The sequence below is a fragment of the Triturus cristatus genome, chromosome 2_1, assembly GCF_964204655.1.
Source record: "Triturus cristatus chromosome 2_1, aTriCri1.1, whole genome shotgun sequence".
In the NCBI taxonomy this organism is placed as follows: domain Eukaryota; kingdom Metazoa; phylum Chordata; class Amphibia; order Caudata; family Salamandridae; genus Triturus; species Triturus cristatus.
The window spans coordinates 1,106,113,748-1,106,132,353 of NC_140581.1; the positions used below are offsets into that span (position 1 = coordinate 1,106,113,748).

The 18,606-nt window shown below is 51.6% G+C and overlaps 1 protein-coding gene across 1 annotated transcript in view; it reads left to right on the plus strand.

Annotated features, from left to right (window-relative positions):
* The window catches only part of ELP1 (elongator acetyltransferase complex subunit 1), a 754,242-nt gene that overhangs the window by 719,006 nt on the left and 16,630 nt on the right, over window positions 1-18,606 (plus strand). Inside the window, exon 36 of the mRNA XM_085636502.1 lies at window positions 2,117-2,195. Coding sequence (XP_085492628.1) covers window positions 2,117-2,195 — 79 coding nt within the window. The remainder of the gene's footprint in view (window positions 1-2,116; window positions 2,196-18,606) is intronic.

The window sequence follows — 18,606 nt, forward strand, 5'->3', positions numbered from 1 at the left end:
CTACAGCAACGGGTGATTACACCACTTTGCCCCAGCTGTCGTGCAGCCAGTTGTGTCAGATTTGGGCGGCCATCCAGGGGTGGCATAATACATGCTGCAGCCCCCGGTAGGCCCTGGGTACACCGATGCCCTGGATACCTGTGGTATGCTGAGACAGGGACTGACAAGGCGGCCCAGTTCCAATTAGTGGATGCACCTAATGTACATGTGTGTTAATTTCGAGAGAGAACAGCTAGGCTGTGGGTCTGATTGGCAGGCCCACAGCCAGGGAAAGTCGTAAACCAATGAAGCAAAAGCAAAAAATCTGGGTGATCATAGGATTGCAGACCCTACTCTCCTACAGCCCCCTCCAGTCAAAGATTTCCACTGGCATAGCCAGAAACATGGTTGTTTCCTCAACTGTAAATAGTAGTAGGGGAACTGCAAGTTTGGCAGATGGGACATAGTATCTCATCAGTCAAACTCTAAATAACACCCTTTGTCTACCCATAAATTTGGGAGGACGATAAAAGTAATGATGAGTGACAGAGGAGAATCGTAACCAACCGTGAGGTAGACTAAATGACTGGAACAAGTAACTAGGATAACTACATAGCAACAGATGAAGGGTCTGCAGGGATCTCAAATCTGAAGCGCCGTCCCTTGGAAATTTGGACTGAGTTCAACCATCTGAAAATCTGGGGGAAAAAGAAGTGAATGAAAACCTGAAACTTTACAGAATAAAACACTGGGGTCCATCTAAATGGTCTATCTCAAAAGCATCAAGAGACTCCTTCAAAGTTGATGCCTCTACCTAATATTCAGTTAATAAAACAAAAAAAGTCTCTCCTAATGGTGCACCAACTGATGACATTTTCAAATTGCAGTCTCTTGAAAGTTCTATCTTCCAATGGTAAGTACTCGGAATCACAATTTCTATTTGATTGAGATAATGAATAATGCAAATCAATAAACACTAACCCCATGTCGTATCACACATTGCAAAAGGGGCTCCAGAGCATTATAAACAGATCTACAGCCTCTGATGTTATTGCCAATTTGGAGAAAAAAATAAAGGCACATGAAAATCCTTCTATGAGATGTTTTAAAGATCCAAGTAAAGACAGACTTGTTGATTGCAGTTGTGGCCGAGCAAAATCAAGATATCCGACTGTTCCCTGCAGCGCCTTACCTGATTAGTGAGAAAGATTGATGCTTTCTTGAAGATATTATATTATGCCAAAAAAAGATCCCAGAAGACAATTGCGAGCAGGCCTGAGCTATCCACAGAAAAGGCAAGCAAACATTCACAGCCATCTTTGACGCATCAATGCGCTCAGCCAACACAAATATCCGTTAGAAGCTAATGTTGTGGTTTCAAGTTGCATGTCACAGTACTTCCTTTAGACCAGAGGTATAGGCCACATTCTACTATGTGCCCTTTAATGGTCAGTTTTATTTGTTAAACATGTTGATGAAGCATTACAAGTAATAAAAACAGGCTGAAAAAAGTCAAATCACTATCATCTTGACAAGACGACCATCCTACTGTAGACCCCAGAAGCAGACATATGATATGGCAAATGAGGAAGCTCCCAATTCAAAAATTGTCAGGACTAAAGTATGGAATCAATAAATCATAAAATGTTGTAACAAAATTGTAAAACACAAGACCAACACAAACATAGACGTGCTTCAGTGACCTCAGTGCATAGCCAAGGAAGGTACTCCTGACTCACCTGGAAAGTATTCCCTAAACCCTGCTAGTGGGGTGTAGACCAAAGTCTGATAGATTAGTTCATTATAATTAGCTGAAACAGTGAGAAACTTGGATTTTTTTTTTTTGTAAGGCAATCTATGGTTTGGTTGACTGAATTTCAAAATAGGGAAGAAGCGTTTGATTGTTAATGTTAAAAATTCATGTGACCCTACATTTTGTTTCTACATAAAAAATGTCTTCCTTACAGAAAGTTTCTTAAGCTGTCCACTTGGATTTGGGTGCTAAATAAAAGTGGTTCTTGAATGTAACACAGTGCCAACCACCAAATATGTTGTTACATTACTGACACCTTATGATTCAATGTTTAAAATGGTTTGCTAACAATACATCCCTGAACCTTTTTTTCTGCTTGTGTAGGTTCTCGGCCCAAATTCTACAGCAAACAGCATCACAGCTTCCTTTCAGCAACCAAAGAGTATGGCCCCTGCAGTTCATGGTAAGTATGTGTACACTGTAGACGGGATCTGGAAAGAGGTGTTGCTCTTCCTCTTCCACATGGTCACTTATGCTGTACTGTCAAACTTGAAAATCATAAGAAAACATGTCTTTCTACTTTTACAGTAACAACACGCAGTAAAACTCTAAACATCTGTTTGAGGCATATGAGCTGCAGATCACACACTATGCATAGATCTCCATCTGGTGTTGGGCCCGGATGTTTGCACTTGTTTTTGTCCTGGAAAAGTCTTTGGAAGTCATGAGATAGGTGACTCCTCCTTTGGATGATAGTGCGCATGGGCATCGGCTCCATCTTCAGGTTGTTTTTTTCTGCCATCGGGCTCGGATGTGTTTCTCACACTCCAGTTCAGGACCGTCACCGATTCCACTCTCGACGCTCAATCCTTCACCCTTCTCCGGCATTGTTTTTGATCGCGATCCCTAGTCGTCGCACATCTCTTCAACATCGAAGTCCTCGATTCCGGTCGTCGACGAAGGCCTTCGGGCCTACTTGGGCCTTGGTATCTGGCTCATGGAAAGGACGCCATTCAAGAAATGTCCTCAATGTGGGTTGAAATTTCCCCACACCGATCCGCGTGAGGTGTGCAACCTCTTCCTGTCACCGGAGCACGAGGCCAGAGACTGTGCGGCTTGTGCCTCTTTACGCTCCAAGAAGACCATTAGAGATCGTCGGGCCCGGAGAACAATGGCTCGCTTGTCGGCACCCATTCCCGATGACATCTTCCAGGAGGGAGTCAATGTACCAGAACAGGAGTGAATCGAAGAAGGCCCCGTCAGTGCCTCCGAAGCCGATGACTCCGACCTCGAGGACATCACTCCTGGGCAGCGGGTCGTAAGTAAAGACGTGAACTCCGACCCCCTCCCTGCACCATCGAAAAAGGCTTCGGTCACACCTTCACCTTTGGGCCCAGGTGCACACCGAGAGACTGCTTCCCATGCCCCACCCTCGGGCTCGGCAAAGAAGCCTACTAAGCCTTCAGGCGCCTCAGGTTCGAGTCAGTCTGCCATCGGTACCAAGCGGTCACCGGCACCGAAAAAGAAACCGCCCTCCTCCTCCGTGCCGATCGCTGCCTCCACATCCAAGCACTCAGCACCAAAATCTACAGGCACTGCCCCATCGACTCCAAAAATACGCCTCGGAACCAAAAAAACACCTGGTTCCACAAGCGGCCACAGAGACTGTAAAACATCCCAGATCGAAGCCAAAGGAGCACAACACCATTCCAGAGTCGGTGCGTGCAAGTCTGCCGGACTGAAACGGTCGGCGCTGAAAGACCAGCCTCTATCAGAAGAGCTATTTAGACCAGACCCTAAACAGAAAACTCTTCTAAAAGACCCTAAAACTGGGCAGCTGACTTAGAGTAAAAAGAAGAGACCATTGGATAAGCCTGTACCAGTTCCACCACCTAAAGAAAAGGGACATTGCCACATCTCGCCTCAGGGTCCCTTCTCCACCACCTCCTCCTCCACCCCCACCACACCATTCTCCTACACCATCTCCTCCACCAATGGATGATGATGACACCTCTGATGACACAGGAGGGGGTGCGGATGATGAGCCACTAGAGGGCCCACCTTATTCCCCTGCCCCCTGGGAAGATTACAGTACGCCAGATGTCCCTAATGTTCCACAGGATGACATCTACCCCTCTAGGCCTTCCCCTCCGGAGGACACAATGGGTTTTTATCAGCTCCTCCACAGAGCTGCCCAATACCACGGGGTGGACTTACATACTGACTCTGTGGAAGACGATTTCCTTATGGACATCTTTGATAACCCACAAAGGTCCACCACTATTCTGCCCATGCTAAAAGGAGTCACCAAGCATGCACCTGAGGTATTTAAAGATCCTGTTAGGGCTAGAGTTATTAACCCCAGGATCGAGAAAAAGTACAAGGCTGCCCCAGCAGACCCAGCTTACATTAAGGGCCCCGTACCACTAGACTCCCTTGTAGTCTCCAATGCTAGAAAGAGGTCCAACTCTCAGACATCAGGGGACGCTCCACCCCCCTATAAAGAGTCCAAACTTTTGGACGCCTCTGGCAAAAGAACCGCATCACAGGCAGCTAACATATGGCGTATCGCCAACACTCAAGCACTGTTAGCCAGGTACGATAGGGCACATTACGACCAGCTAGAAACCCTATTGCAACACCTCCCAGACAAATATAAGGACAAGGCCAATCACCTTATACAGGAGGGGAAACTCATCACCAACACCTCCATTCGTTGCGCGCTGGACGTGGCAGAAACTGCCTCCAGAGCTGTCAACACAAGTGTTCTCCTGCGTAGACATGCCTGGCTCCGCATTTCAGGTTTTAAAACTGAAGTACAAAGTTCCATCTTAAACCAACCATTTGATCAGGAACACCTATTTGGCCCTAAAGTAGATTCATCCCTTGATTAGATGAAGAAGGACACAGCTATCGTAAGCTCGCAGACGTTCCTTTCGTCGTTCCTCTTACAAGGGCATCTCCAGAGGCTACTCCTCTGACAACCCCTCCACCTCTTATAAGACCCCCACCCAGTCTACATTTACCAGAGGTTACCAGAGAGGAGGCTACAGAGGCAACAATAACAAAGGTAGAGGCAAGACAACACCTGCTCTGCCTCCACCCCTACCTAATGACTTCCCACCGTTCCCCCCCGGCCCATTCCACTCCGGTCGGGGGAAGATTACAATAGTTCCTACCTGTTTGGAACAACATCACCACAGACAGGTGGGTGAAACAAATAGTTACTGTCTAGAACTCACCTCTACCCCCCAAACTTACCACCCAAACAGCACCAAATGTCGTTAGAACATTTATCACTGCTCAAGCAGGAAGTCATCTCCCTCCTACAAAAGAGTGCAATAGAACCAGTTCCCCTGCACCAATAAAACACAGGAGTTTACTCTCTGTATTTTCTCATACCAAAAAAGGACGGCTCTCTGAGACCTATTCTCGACCTCAGATCCCTAAACCTCTACATACACTCAGACCATTTTCACATGGTCACACTTCAGCAGGTCCTTCCTCTTCTTTCACAAGGCGACTTCCTTGCCACTCTAGATCTCAAGGACGCCTACTTCCATATTCCCATTCACACATCTCACAGGAAATATCTCAGGTTCGTAGTGGACGGTCAACACTACCAATTCAAAGTACTCCCTTTCGGAGTCACCACAGCACCCCGGGTATTCACCAAGTGCCTAGCGGTAGTGGCAGCTCATCTAAGAAGACAACACATTCACGTCTTCCCATATTTGGACGACTGGCACATAAAAGCCAGCTCATACAGTCAGTGTGTACACCACACTCACGCCACTATTCAACTGCTCCACGACTTGGGGTTTACAGTAAACCACGCAAAGTCTCATCTACAACCGTCCCACATACAACAGTACCTAGGTGCCACAATAGACACCTCAAAAGCGCTCGCTTATCCCAGTCCAGCCAGGATAGCAAGCATTCAAACCCTCATAACCAGATTTCAGCCTCAACACTCTCTTCCAGCTCGAGTGTTCATGCAACTCATAGGGATGATGGCCTCTTGCATATTCATAGTGTCTCACGCAAGACTCCAGATGCGTCCTCTCCAAGAGTGCCTAGCACGCCAATGGAACCAGGCTCAAGGTCAGTTAACAGATCTGGTGTTGGTAGACGGTCGCACTCATCGCTCTCTGCAGTGGTGGAACACCAAAAACCTTTCCAAAGGGCGACCGTTCCTAGAGCCAGTTCCACAGATCGTTCTGACAGCGGACGCATCGCTCTCCGGCTGGGGAGCTCATCTTTTACATCACACCATGCAGGGCAGTTGGACTCCTCAACAGAAATTACTCCACATCAACCACCTGGAGTTACTAGCCATATTCCTAGCCCTAAAGGCATTCCAGAAGCAAATATCAGGCAGGGCTGTCCTAGTCCGCACGGACAACATGACAGCCATGTACTACATACAGAAACAAGGTGGGACACATTCTCTACAGCTCTCTCAACTAGCACAAAGCATTCGGAGATGGGCTATACCGCAGAACATTTTTCTCCTAGCCCAACATGTCCCAGGAGTCCAAAACAACATAGCCGATCTGTTAAGCCGTCAAATGCAACAGATTCACGAGTGGGAACTTCATCCACAAGTTCTTCAACCATTTTTTCAAATGTGGGGCCAACCCCACATAGACCTCTTCGCCACACACGAAAAAGCCAAATGCCCAAACTTCGCCGCCAGATTTCCACATCCATTGTCCAAAGACAATTGACAGGTTAACCATGTCAATATCCCAAGGAGAGATCAAAGAATGAAGCTGGCGAAACAGGGCAGGGGTCAAAGGACCAGCCGGTGAGCCCGACTTGATTTTCAGGCAAAGAGCCTCAAATTCCATGGATGACAGGGGAGGAAAGGATTAAAAGCTGCTACCCACCGTAGGACCAATAGCCCCCGGTGCCTCCACCTCAGTAAGCAGGTCCCCAGCAGGCAGGTTAAGGTAGATCCTCTCAACTTTGTTCACAAAGTAATGGGCCAGCTCATTGCACTGATGATTCGAAAAAATCGGGGAGACCGCCGATATACCCGCACTTTTCATGCCCTTGAGCAGGGAGAAGATTGTCTTAGCAGGATTAGTGCTAGCCAAGATTTTGTTGGCCACATACTCGGCTCGTGTTCTCCGAATAAGCCTGTGATACTGCTTAATGGCTGCCCGATATTCCCTTTTTGATGTGGCATCATATGAGCGTCTCCACACATGTTCAAGCTGCTTGCATCCCTTTTTATCTGTAATTAATGAATCATTGAACTAGGGATTGGATGGCTCTTCCCTCCCAATCTAGCTGGAATACAAGTATCCAAGCCTTGTAACAACCATTCATGGAATCGCAAATTCGCTAATTCCATGTCTAAAGGTAACTGGGGCTTATGACTAAACAGGCAAACAGAGAGCAGGCCCAAATCCAATTTATGCCAAGGACGTCTAAGAACTGGGGCAGGGCAAATGGGGTCGGCTTTTCCCTGCAGTTGCAGCGAGAATGAGACCAAGAAATGGTCAGTCCACGCCTGCGGGATCGGCTGGAAAACTTTTAGAGGACTTAAATTAGAGAATATAGGGTCCAAAAGGTGGCCAGCCACATGCGTACCCTCAAGGACACATTGCACCAACTGGAAGGCCTCCAGGTCAGCCAGAAAACTAGAAATCTCGGCTTTCTCATGGTTCTCAAGATGGAGATTAAGATCCCCTACGATGGTAAAATTCGCAGTCCTGCTTGTGTATAACGCAACTTTGCTCAGGAAGTCTTCGCTGAAGCTATTAGCTGGGCCAGGTGGCCGGTAGATTAGGAGACCGGACATAGTGAAGTTGTAGTTCAGCATAATTTTGAACAATGCGCTTTCACAGTCCGCAATATTCTCCTTACTAAGGCTGCAGGCATAGACATCCTTAACAATCACTGCGATACCGCCCCCTCGCCCCACCCCTATTATTCGCCTTCAACACATAGCCCTGGGGGAGGGCCAACCAGGATTCAGCCACCGAATCCTGCGTGAGCCAGGTCTCCGTTAAAAATAAAGCATCCGGAGCCTCATCCACTAAAAGATCAAACACCTCAGCATGGTGTTTCACAAGCGACCGACAATTCAGACTGAGGAACCTAAACTCCGTAAAATCTGAAGGACGGGGAACCCGGTCCACCCATGGCAGCTGGAATAAGCAGAGCCTACATTTGAAGGAGCTATCCTGAGGTGTCAACGTACCGAGGGGCATTTAGTTTCCAAAGACTGGAGCTCCTCACGCGAATACCTGGTGAGATCAGCGGGAAGACGGACAGGGGTTCTGGCGACTGTCGGGCACAGACGGACGTGCCTTATGCGCGCCTCCGGCGCGCCCGCTGTGCAGTCGCAGCTGTCCCCTCATTTAACTGCTCCGGTACCAACAACTATCCCGCCGACCAGCACTCCCCCCCAAGATGTCGGCTACACTTTCCCTGCAGCCTTTCTCCTCACACCCCGCCTGCCAGCAGCCCGGTGCCCTCCCCGCAATATGCCTTAATACAACACCCGGTAAGTTTGATTTTAAAAGAAAAACGATGAATGATCGCTGCGGCGCTGATCTCGCCAAATTAAAATAAACCGTAAGGTAGCAGAGCGCAACACACTACTTCTGGCTCCCGGCTCACGCCTCAGGAGTCTGGGGTCTCTAGAGCCTGCTATGCAGCCAAGTGGAAAAGATTTGTTATATCTGATAGAGACTACTATCCGCAGATTCCTTCACCTAGAATTATCCCCAGGCGTGAGACTGGATCTGGAAACTTTTTGCCACAGCATCCCTGCGTGCCGGGGGCGGGGCAACATCACGCGACTCCGCCCAGGCGTCATCTGCGTATGTGACGGCAGCGAGGTCACATAAGACCCGCCCTGGCGCGCCCACGTCAGTTTTTTTTTTCCTTTCCCGCGTGCAACGCGGATCCGTTCCTTGCTGCGGGCCTACTTAAGGCCCCCCTTTCTTCTATTCTTTTTTGGTGGGATCAGTGTGCGAATGCCTTCGGGTTTAAAACTTGCACGTTTTGTGGGCGTCTTATGTCGGCGACGGACCCTCACCTCATTTGCATGTGGTGTTTGGGGGAGGATCACCGCACCTTGGATTGTGCGGCGTGCCAAAACTTGAAGCCGAAGTCACGGCGGGAGCGCCGAATGAAACTTCTCTCGGCGCGTCTCTCCAGGTCGGCGTCCTCCCCTCGGTCTGCTTCGGCGGACAGCTTCAGGTCCGGCCGTGGTCGTCGTCCTCGTCTTTCTCCAATGTCGCGTGAGCGTCGCTCCCCGGTGGGTAAGTGTCGCAGTTCGTCCCCGGGGGCTTATTCTCGGCCTACCGGGGGCGTGGACTCTCCGCGGGTGATGCGGACCCACGTGTCGTCCTATCCTACCTTTCTTGGCATCTCTGTATACCACTGTTGCAGTCTCTTGTATCTTGTCTGGGCGCAGCTTACACTGCTCCGGGTTCCGTCAATCTCGGTGTTCACTACATCGCGTGTCAGTTTGCCATGCTGTCTATGGTATTGTGTTGTGGCGTTTCAGCCTTCCTGTCTGGTGTTTCGGCCTGGTCCTCTGTCTGGTGTTCCGGGGGGTGCTGGGTTTCTCCTGGCTTTCCTGTGTTCTGGTTGACTGCTTGGTCCGTCCTCCATGTCTCCCCCTTTTTCTCTTCTGGCTGGTTCCATTTCTCTTTGTGGGTCGGTGTGTGTCTATTGCACTATCCTCCTTTGGGGCTTGTTCTGCATTTTCCTGGCTTTTGCCCTCGGCCTGCGCCTGGCTTGTTCTGGGTGCGCTTCTCCATGGTGCTGTCCGTTGCCGGCTGTCAACGCCTGCTTGTGCTGGCCCACTGCCGTGGCCCTTGTTGTGCTGCCTTGTGCCCCTGCCTCTTGTTCTGCTGGGGCTTCGCGCACCTGCGCCTTTCTTCCTATGCCTGCGTTCCTTGGCTGTGGAGCCGTTCCTGCCTTGCCTGCTTCCTTGTGGCTGATGCCTGTTCCGCTGTCCTCTGTCACTGTGTGTTTTCCTACGGTGGGCTCAGCCTCCGGTTCTGCCTCTTCTCCCTGGCGTTGGGGTCGTTCTTTCCTTCTGGGTGCTCCTCTGCGGCTGTCTGTCCCTACGAGGGTTTGTGGCCGTTGTACCTTGAAAGGGCTTGGGGTCTCCTGATCTTCCCTTCGCCTTGCTGGGGCCCTGTGTTTCTTCCTACTCGGGAGGTTCTCTCGCAGGCCCTCCTCCCCTTTCGGTATGGCTTGGGTATCTATTCTACGTTAAGGAATCTGCAGCTAGTAGTCTCTAGCAAATGTACAAGTTACTTACCTTCGGTAACGATGTATCTGGTAGAGACGATTCTAGCCGCAGATTCCTTCACGACCAGCCCTTCCTCCCCGTTCTACGAGGAACTTTCAGCTTGGTCTTCTGCACTCGCCTCCCTTCGGGTGGCATTTGTCTTCTGCGGAAGCTCTCTTTCTCTTCCTCCCTGGCGGGGTGCTTTGTTCTGTTTAATTGTTCCCCTCCTTCTTTTCTGGTGATTGGATGGTCGGTTCATGCGTACTTTTGCATCCCTACACCCTGGTTCTTCCAGTGTGGGCCTATTCATACTCTCCTATGCAATCCTCTGGGTTGGGGTTTCATGGCTGTGTCTCAGCCCTTAGTTTTTGCAGGGGATATGACTCTCCTTGACGGTGTTGTCTTGAGGTGCTTTGTCGTTACTCCTCTGTTCCGGCCTTGTTGCCCTTCACCTTTATAGGTTGTGGTTGCAGCTCTTCTGTCGTCTGCCATGTCATTTTAACATGTTTTTTTCTGCCTCCAGGGAGGTTATTGCCTTTGCTTTGCAGAGTTGCTTATCAGAGCGGTGCTCTGCCCTTTCCTTTCCATGACTTTCAGTAACGCAGTGCTTGGCACTGTTCCTAATGGTGCTGTTCCTCGCCATTCGCTTCTTCCCTTTTTTGTTTCACTGATTTTTTCGCACACTGTTCCCATACTCTCACAGTGTTGGTTGTGATGGCTCTGCGTTGTGGCGCGGAAAGGTTCTCCGAAGAAAACTGACGTCAGCGCGCCGGGGTTGGACTTATGTGACCTCGCTGACGTCACGTTCGCGGATGACGTCAGGGCAGGGTCGCGTGGTGGCGCGCAGAGTTGTTGTGGCAAAGATTTTCCGGGTCCAGTCTCATGCCTGGGGATAATTCTACGTTAAGGAATCTGCGACTAGAATCGTCTCTTCCAGATACATCGTTACCGAAGGTAAGTAACTTGTACATCAGACCCGATTAGGTATTTAGGGAAAACTATGGATAAGTAGTCCAAAAATTAGAAGACATCGATAGATGGATCAAACTGCCACGGTCTATGATGGGGCGTGTGGTAATTATGAAGATGGTGGTCCTCCACAGATTCTTATTCCTTTTCCAAAATATCCCGATGTCATTGCCCCGTTCATTCGTCAACACGCTGCGATCTCAGCTGCTCAGGCTGGTCTGGGCCAGGAAGCAACCTAGGGTGAAGTGGAACACTCTGGTGTTTACATGGGCGGACTTAATGCCCCGCACTTAGAGCTTTATTTTCTGTAGTAGGGGATCTCTGTGTACAGTAATAATCTAGTGAATAGTCCCGCCCATGTGCGCGGACCCCGGAGTAATAAAAATAATATCTTAAGTTGTCAAGTCGTGCAGACCTGCATTAAGAGAGATTTTCAAAGACAGATAATGCAGCCTATATCCACAGGCTACACTGTCCAGTACTTCAACTAGAAAGAATTCCACCAGCAACCACCAACAGCACTGCCTGTCCAGTTTTTTCCATAGAGAAAAAACCTGCCTCGTCCAGCAAAAGCCTCTGGAATGATAGAGAGGAAGGAAAGGACAGACAAGCCCCATAGGCTGCCATTATGTGGCTCAGAACAGGATACTGTGCCTTTAAGAAAACTTTCCAGAACTTTTCCAGTATCCCAGAATGCACAGCAGGTCCCTTTTACTTTCAGTTCTTTTTTCCGGCTCCTGCTAGCAGGACCCTTGAGCATTGAGCTCTCCCTTTTCAAGGGTTTATTGGTGTTTTTGTCAATTTTTCAAGTGTTTAGTGTTCTGGTGCTGTCAACATGCCTGGCTTGTTCGACAAGTGCCCAGAGTGCGACAGGAAGAAGGCTAAGTCAGATCCACACAAGGTGTGTATAGGCTGCCTTCCCCAGTCCCATGTGCCTGAAGAGTGTGAGATCTGCCACTCGTTCTCCGCCAGGACCCTGAGGGAAAGAATGAAGATCAGGCTCCAAGTCCTGGAGGACAGAAGGCTGAAGGCACAAGGTGGGTCAGGAGGGGTTGATTCTGCCCATGCTGAGGCCTCTGGGGGGCTCCCCAGGGGCAGGAAGACCGGCAAACGCCCCCACTCTCCACCGGCGCCGATGACGTCGACTAAGGCGTCGAGAGGGATGACCACGGTGTGTTACCGTCCCCCCACGGCTCTGGGGAGAAGCGACGTCGACGTTCGACGTCGAGGGAACTGACTGGACCGCCGTCGACGACTTCAGCATCGTCGGCGTCGACGCCGTCAACGTCTCCGTCGAGGCATCGACGTCGAGATCAGGCCCGGCGTCGGCGCTCACCGTCGAGGGGAGGTCGCCGTTCGCCGTTGGCGAAGAGGAGGCGTTCGCCGTCGAGGCGTCACTCGCCGTCGACGTCGAGGAGACGATCGACGTCACGGAGGCGATCGACGTCACGGAGGCGATCGACGTCACGGAGGCATTCGACGTCACGGAGGCAATCAACGTCGAGGAAGCGATCGACGTCGAGGAAGCGATCGACGTCGAGGAAGCGATCGACGTCACGGAGACGATCGACGTCACGGAGGCGGTCGATATCACGGAGGCGATCGACGTCACGGAGGCGATCGACGTCACGGAGGCGATCGACGTCGAGGAGACAATCGCCGTCACGGAGACGATCGACGTCGAAGAAGGATTCATCGACGTCAAGGAGGCGCAGGGGGCGCCCGGACACCAGGAGTCCCTCGACGGAGTCCCCGGGCTCGGGGTACTCAGTGGTATATACGCTACCTCCTCCTCCGCCACCGCCGCTGACGCCACCACCACCACCGCCAACTCCTCCTCCTCCTCCTCCTCCTCCTCCTCCTGCGATTCCGCCTCGCAGGCCTTCGGGCCCACCACTGGTTCCGACGCGATCGGTCTCATTGCCCAGGTATCCGACGCCGCCGCAGGGAACTCCTAAGCCACGGCGCCAGGGTAAGCCACCGTCGCCGGGCTCGGCGAGGCCGGCGGACAGACCGAAGCCAAGAAGATTGCGCTCCCGCTCCGGACGGAGAGGGAGATCGCGGAGCCGTGGGCGTTCATCGTCAACATCGAGGCGGCGCCACAGGAGGCGCAGATCTAGATCGCGAACTCGATCATTGGCCAGGGACTTCTCACCGACGCTGTCGGACTCACCCGGGACGAGGGTGTCGCCGGTTGACGATCTGGTCTCCTTCCAGGATGTGCTGCTGAGAGGTGCAGCCAAGTTGGGAATCACGGTGACGGTACCGACACCCACGACGTCCGTGATATTCGAGACGCTGCACAAGAAGCACCTGTCTCGCCCCCTGCTGCCTCTCGTGCCGGGTTTGGTGGAGCCCGCTATGGAGTTGTTCCTCACTCCGGCAGTGACGAAATCCGCCCCCTCCCGGCTTATGAAGAAGTATCGGACTCCGGACTCGGACCCGACCTTTTTGAGGACGGACCCTAAGCCGGATTCAGTCATTGTGACGGCGGCGAGGAAGCAGCATGCTACCACCCTCTCATTGACAGTTCCGCCCGACAAGGAAAGCCGCTGGCTGGATTCGGCGGGCAGGAAGGTCTGTGGTACGGCTGCCACCACCATGAAGGCGGCAAGTGCCGGGGCCCTGTTGAGGCGTTACGACCGTGCCCTGTGGGAGTCTCTCCAGCAGTATGCGGAGCTGCTGCCTCGTGACAAGAGGGAAGACTTCTTGGAGACTTTGCGCGAGGGGATGCTAGTCTCCAACCAGGTGATCAGTGTGGCAGCGGATGTGTCCCTGCTGGCGGCGTATGGGTACTGTCATGGCGTCCTTCAACGACGGCACGCGTGGCTTCGCCTTACCTCGCTCAAGCCGGAGGCTCAGCAGAGAGTGGCCAATCTGCCTTTCTCAGGGGAAACCCTGTTCGGCCAGCATGCGGACGATGAGATGGCCCGCATGAAGACGGAGGCGGAGACCCTGACGGCTGTCGGTTTGGAGAAGCCAGAAAAGAAGAAACGCCCCTTCCAGAGACGGTTCGGGTCTGCGGGCAGAGGGTGTGGGCAGGCCTCGGGACAGCAGCAGCATCAGCAGCAGCAGTTCCGTAAACCCTTCCAGAAACGCCAGAAGGGTAGAGGGGGCCAGCAGTCCGCTCCGGCTACCAAGGGCCCGGCCGGGTCGCGGCCCTGAGCATTTACTTCCCCTGCAATCGTTACCCACTCCAGTGGGGGGGAAGCATTCAATTTTTTCCGGCAGAGTGGAGAAAAATTACTCAGGACAAGTGGGTGCTGAGTATTGTTTGCAATGGATACAGTCTTCGATTCATCAGACCGCCTCCAGCGATTCCGCCGGTAAGCTCGCGGTATCAACTGCGAGAGCTCCAGGCGGAGGCAGACATCCTGTTAAGGAAAAAGGCGGTGGAAGACGTACCTCTGTCTCAAAGAGGAAGAGGTCTGTACTCTCGGTTCTTCCTGGTTCGCAAGAAGGACAAGAACGAGTTCAGGCCCATTCTGGATTTGCGGCAAGCAAACAAATGGATTCGCAGAGAGAAGTTTTGCATGCTGTCGTTGCATCAGATTTACCCTCAGCTGCAACAGGGAGACTGGCTCTGTGCCATAGACCTACAAGATGCGTACTTCCATGTGCCCATTTGTAGGAAGGTGGATATCTGACTATGGTTACCCCCAACTTTTTGCCTAGTGTCTAGCTGGTTTTTCAACTTAGTTGGCCTGAGATCCTGCCATTCAGGGTCTCAGGCTGTCTGCTCTCTCTTTAAAATGGACTCCATGTACCCTAGGTGCATAACCCATTTGGATAGGATCACCTTATTGGCCCCTGTACAGTGTACCTTAGGTACCCAGGGCATAGGTGTACCCTAGGCCTACCAGGGGCTGCAGCATGTATTATGCCACCCCTGGTCTGGCCTTCCAATCAGACACAACTGGCTGATCACTCAGCTGGGGCAAGGTCGTGTAATCACCCCTTGCTTAGATATAGTATGCCTATATCTACCCTTATATATAGACACATGTGTACCTATCAGTCACTCCTATGGCAGGCCTTAACAATCCTGGAGGCAGAGTGCTTGGTAACATGTGAGATGGTGCTCTAGCATGAGCTGAGCCTGTCTGCAGCTTTCGGAACCAAGTCCTTATAGCTGTTCTATGATATAGCCTACCATATACTCTTAAAGTGCCTTATAATCTTAAACGGTTATGGTAACTATGGTTTGGCTTTATCAAAACATGTCGTGTAAGGTGTCTAACACTTTGGAATAATACCCCCATACCATTTCTGGTGATGAGGATATTATTCCTCCCTTCTAGAGGGAGAGACATGTTAAAATCCTACTTTGCTGTTTAACTCTAACCAAAGCCTCAGCATCACAAAATGGATGCTGCTGCCACAGACACAAGTCTGACCTCCTGCTGCTGGGAGTGATCCCAGCCAGGGAGGCCTGGACAATAGGTTTCCTGCTTGGGGAGGTGCTAGCACCTCCACAGACAGCCTTTAGTGTATTGGGGCAGGGTGGGCTGAAAGGAATGAGACATGCTTGGGGCACACAAGGTGTTCCTTGCATAGTCCAGTTCAAACCGGCGCTGGGGCACTCCAGCCCCAGCTCTGGCGCGAAACTGGACAAAGGGAAGTGGGTGTAACCACCCCCTCCCAGGTCCCACCCATAAGGCGTGACCTAGCAGGTATCCCAGCCCCCCAGATTAGTATAAGAGTGGGAGTTGGGCCTCAAGACTTTAGATTATCCTGAACCTGCAAAACTGAACAGAAACTCTGGACCTTCGACATTCGACGAAAGAAGAAGACTGAAGAATCTCCCTTGTAGCCAAGGAGTGGCTACCCTGTGCAAACAGGCACCATCAAGAGACTACCCTTTGCTTTGCCCACGTTCTACGAGGAACCGACTGCAGAGCCTGACCAGAGCCTTGACTTCCAGACTTCTCCGACCCTGATCCACATCTACAGCAGAGCTGAGATCCGTGGAGGCGACGAGCGACGTGGGACCGGCTACCTGGAAAAAGTGGCTAGTAACTTAAAGCGCAGCTTCTGAGGTACCCTCGAAGTTGTGCACCGGGGATTGAGAAGCCCCAACCCCAAGCACCATCTGCACCGAAGATCAGCCCCCCACACTCCACGAGTCCTGCGTGGGGCCCTTCAGCATTTTCCTGCTTGCCGCGTCTGTCCGGTTGCTTGCCCGCTGGCTAGTGGCCTTTGTGACGACGCACCCTGAAATCTTCTGCGCTGGTTTGGCTCCTCCAGACTGGCTCCCGCTTCTCTGCAAAGAAGAAGCACCCCAGACCTTCCTGGTCTGCACCAGAAGCAAGTCCTTCGTTCTTCGTGGGTTCCGCTTGCCAAGGCTTGGTGAGTCCTAGTCCAACTTCGACGCCGCCGACAGCAAGAGCCTTCGTGGGACAGCTCGCCTCCTGGTCCTGGTCGCCCTCGACGCTTCCTGGTCCTCCTGGCTGCAGCGACAAGCTTCACCTTCACCTGCAATCTTCACGACATTGCCTGGTTCCTTCCTGGTTCCACGTGGTCACTGGCTAGTGACCTTGACTCTGTCCCTTCTGCTTGCAGGTTTCTTCTCTTCTTGATCCCAGCCTTGGGATCCACCGGACACTCTTCACTGACTGCCTGTCAGCGTCTTTCTTCAGGCATCCATAGGAGTCGACGACGAAAACGACGCATCTTCACCCCTATGCACCCGCAGCCTGTGGGCTAGGTAACTTGGGTACTCCGGTGCTCATCAGGATAGTGACTATCCTAGTGTCTAGTTTTCAAGTCTCAACTTCCTAGCTACTCCGGAAGTGTCCTAAATCTACCGTTTTCTAAACTGTACTATTGCTATTGACTTTTACGCATTACGCGTGAGTGTTTCCACTCTGCACACGAATCCCGTGGGCCTCCCACTTCCTAACTAACGCTAGTGTAGTGTAGCCCCAGCGATTCCCTAGGCCTAGGCCTATTCTATTTCCGTGACAGTGGTTCTTATACCACTTACTTAGTATATGGTTTGCGTGGCCCCTAGGGCCTAACTGTATTACTTACCTGTGTGACTTAATGTATTCTTAAATAAGACTGTGTTGTACTTACCTCTAATCTCATAAAGAGTGCTGAGGGTATGACTAGAATAAATACACTTTATTTTATATATATATCTGTTGTGGTGTCCTTTCATTTGGTATTCAAGGGATTATATATGGTATCACAGCTGGCTTCACATGCCATTCAGAGTTTAGCCTAAGACTGCTCTTGTCCATGCTACCACTAGGATAGCTGGTCTATAAGGTTGACTTTACAACCAATCACCATAAGGGTATTTGGACTGATATAAGGTGTACACTAGAACTAGTGACATCATACATCAGGCCAACTTCTCACACCATTGCACGGAAACACAGGAAGTTCCTGCGGTTCCAAGTCGGCGCCAATCATTATCAATACACAGTACTGCCATTCGGGCTAAAGTCTGCCCCAAGGACCTTCTCGAAGTGCATGGCAGTGGTAGCGGCGCACCTACGAAGGAACAAGGTGTTTGTCTACCCGTACCTGGACGACTGGTTGATCAAGGCCTCATCTTTTTCGGAAGCGCAGGCGCACTTCCGGAGGATGTGCGTTCTCTTGAACAAGCTGGGGTTACACGTCAACATGTCCAAATCTGTCCCGACTCCGGTCCAGTGCATACAGTACTTGGGGGCCTCCATCGATACACGGTCAGCAAGTGTGTCTCCTTCGGAGGAGAGACGGTTATCGCTCCTTCGGAAGGCTCAGGACCTCATGGCCGCTCCATCGGCGACGGTGAGGAAGGTGTCTTCGTTGCTGGGGTCGATGGCCTCCTGTATCTTCCTCACGCCGCACGCACGGCTGCACATGCGACCACTGCAGGAGTGCTTGGAGGATCAATGGAATCAGAGAACAGGTTCTTGGGACGACAAGATCCAGCTGTCTCTACATGCTCTTCAGTCTCTGAAATGGTGCTGTTCGGCGGAGAATCTCCTCAGGGGGGTTCCCTTCCACAAGGACATTCCCGAGACGACTATCGTGACGTATGCGTCTCTCCAAGGTTGGGGCGCACACTCCGGAGACTTACAGATACAAGGAAAGTGAGCCCCGTTGGAGTCGACGTACCACATCAATTTCCTGGAACTCAGAGCCGTGTACCTGGCGTTGAAGGCCTTTCATCCGTCCTTCCAGACAACCTCGTTGCTGATACAGACGGACAATACAACCACGATGTATTACCTCAACAAGCAAGGGGGGTCGAGATCGCGCACTCTGTCGCAGGAGGCGCAGGCGATCTGGCGCTGGCTTCTGGCCCGCGGACTGATGATCACGGCCACGCATCTGCCAGGTGTGTAGAATGTTCAGGCGGACGCGCTGAGCAGGCTGCTTCAGGAGAACCACGAATGGGTCATAAACGACGAGGTACTAGGAGCAGTCTTCGCAAGGTGGGGGACTCCAGACGTAGATCTGTTCGCCACCGCCGAAAACAGCAAATGCCGAGACTTCGCATCCAGGGACTACCAGAAGGGGACGCTGGGGAATGCACTATGGATCGACTGGTCGAACAGCTTTCTGTTACGCTTTTCCACCCATTCCCCTGATTCCAGCAGTGCTCATCAAACTGTCCAAGTCCGGGGCGCGGATGATCCTG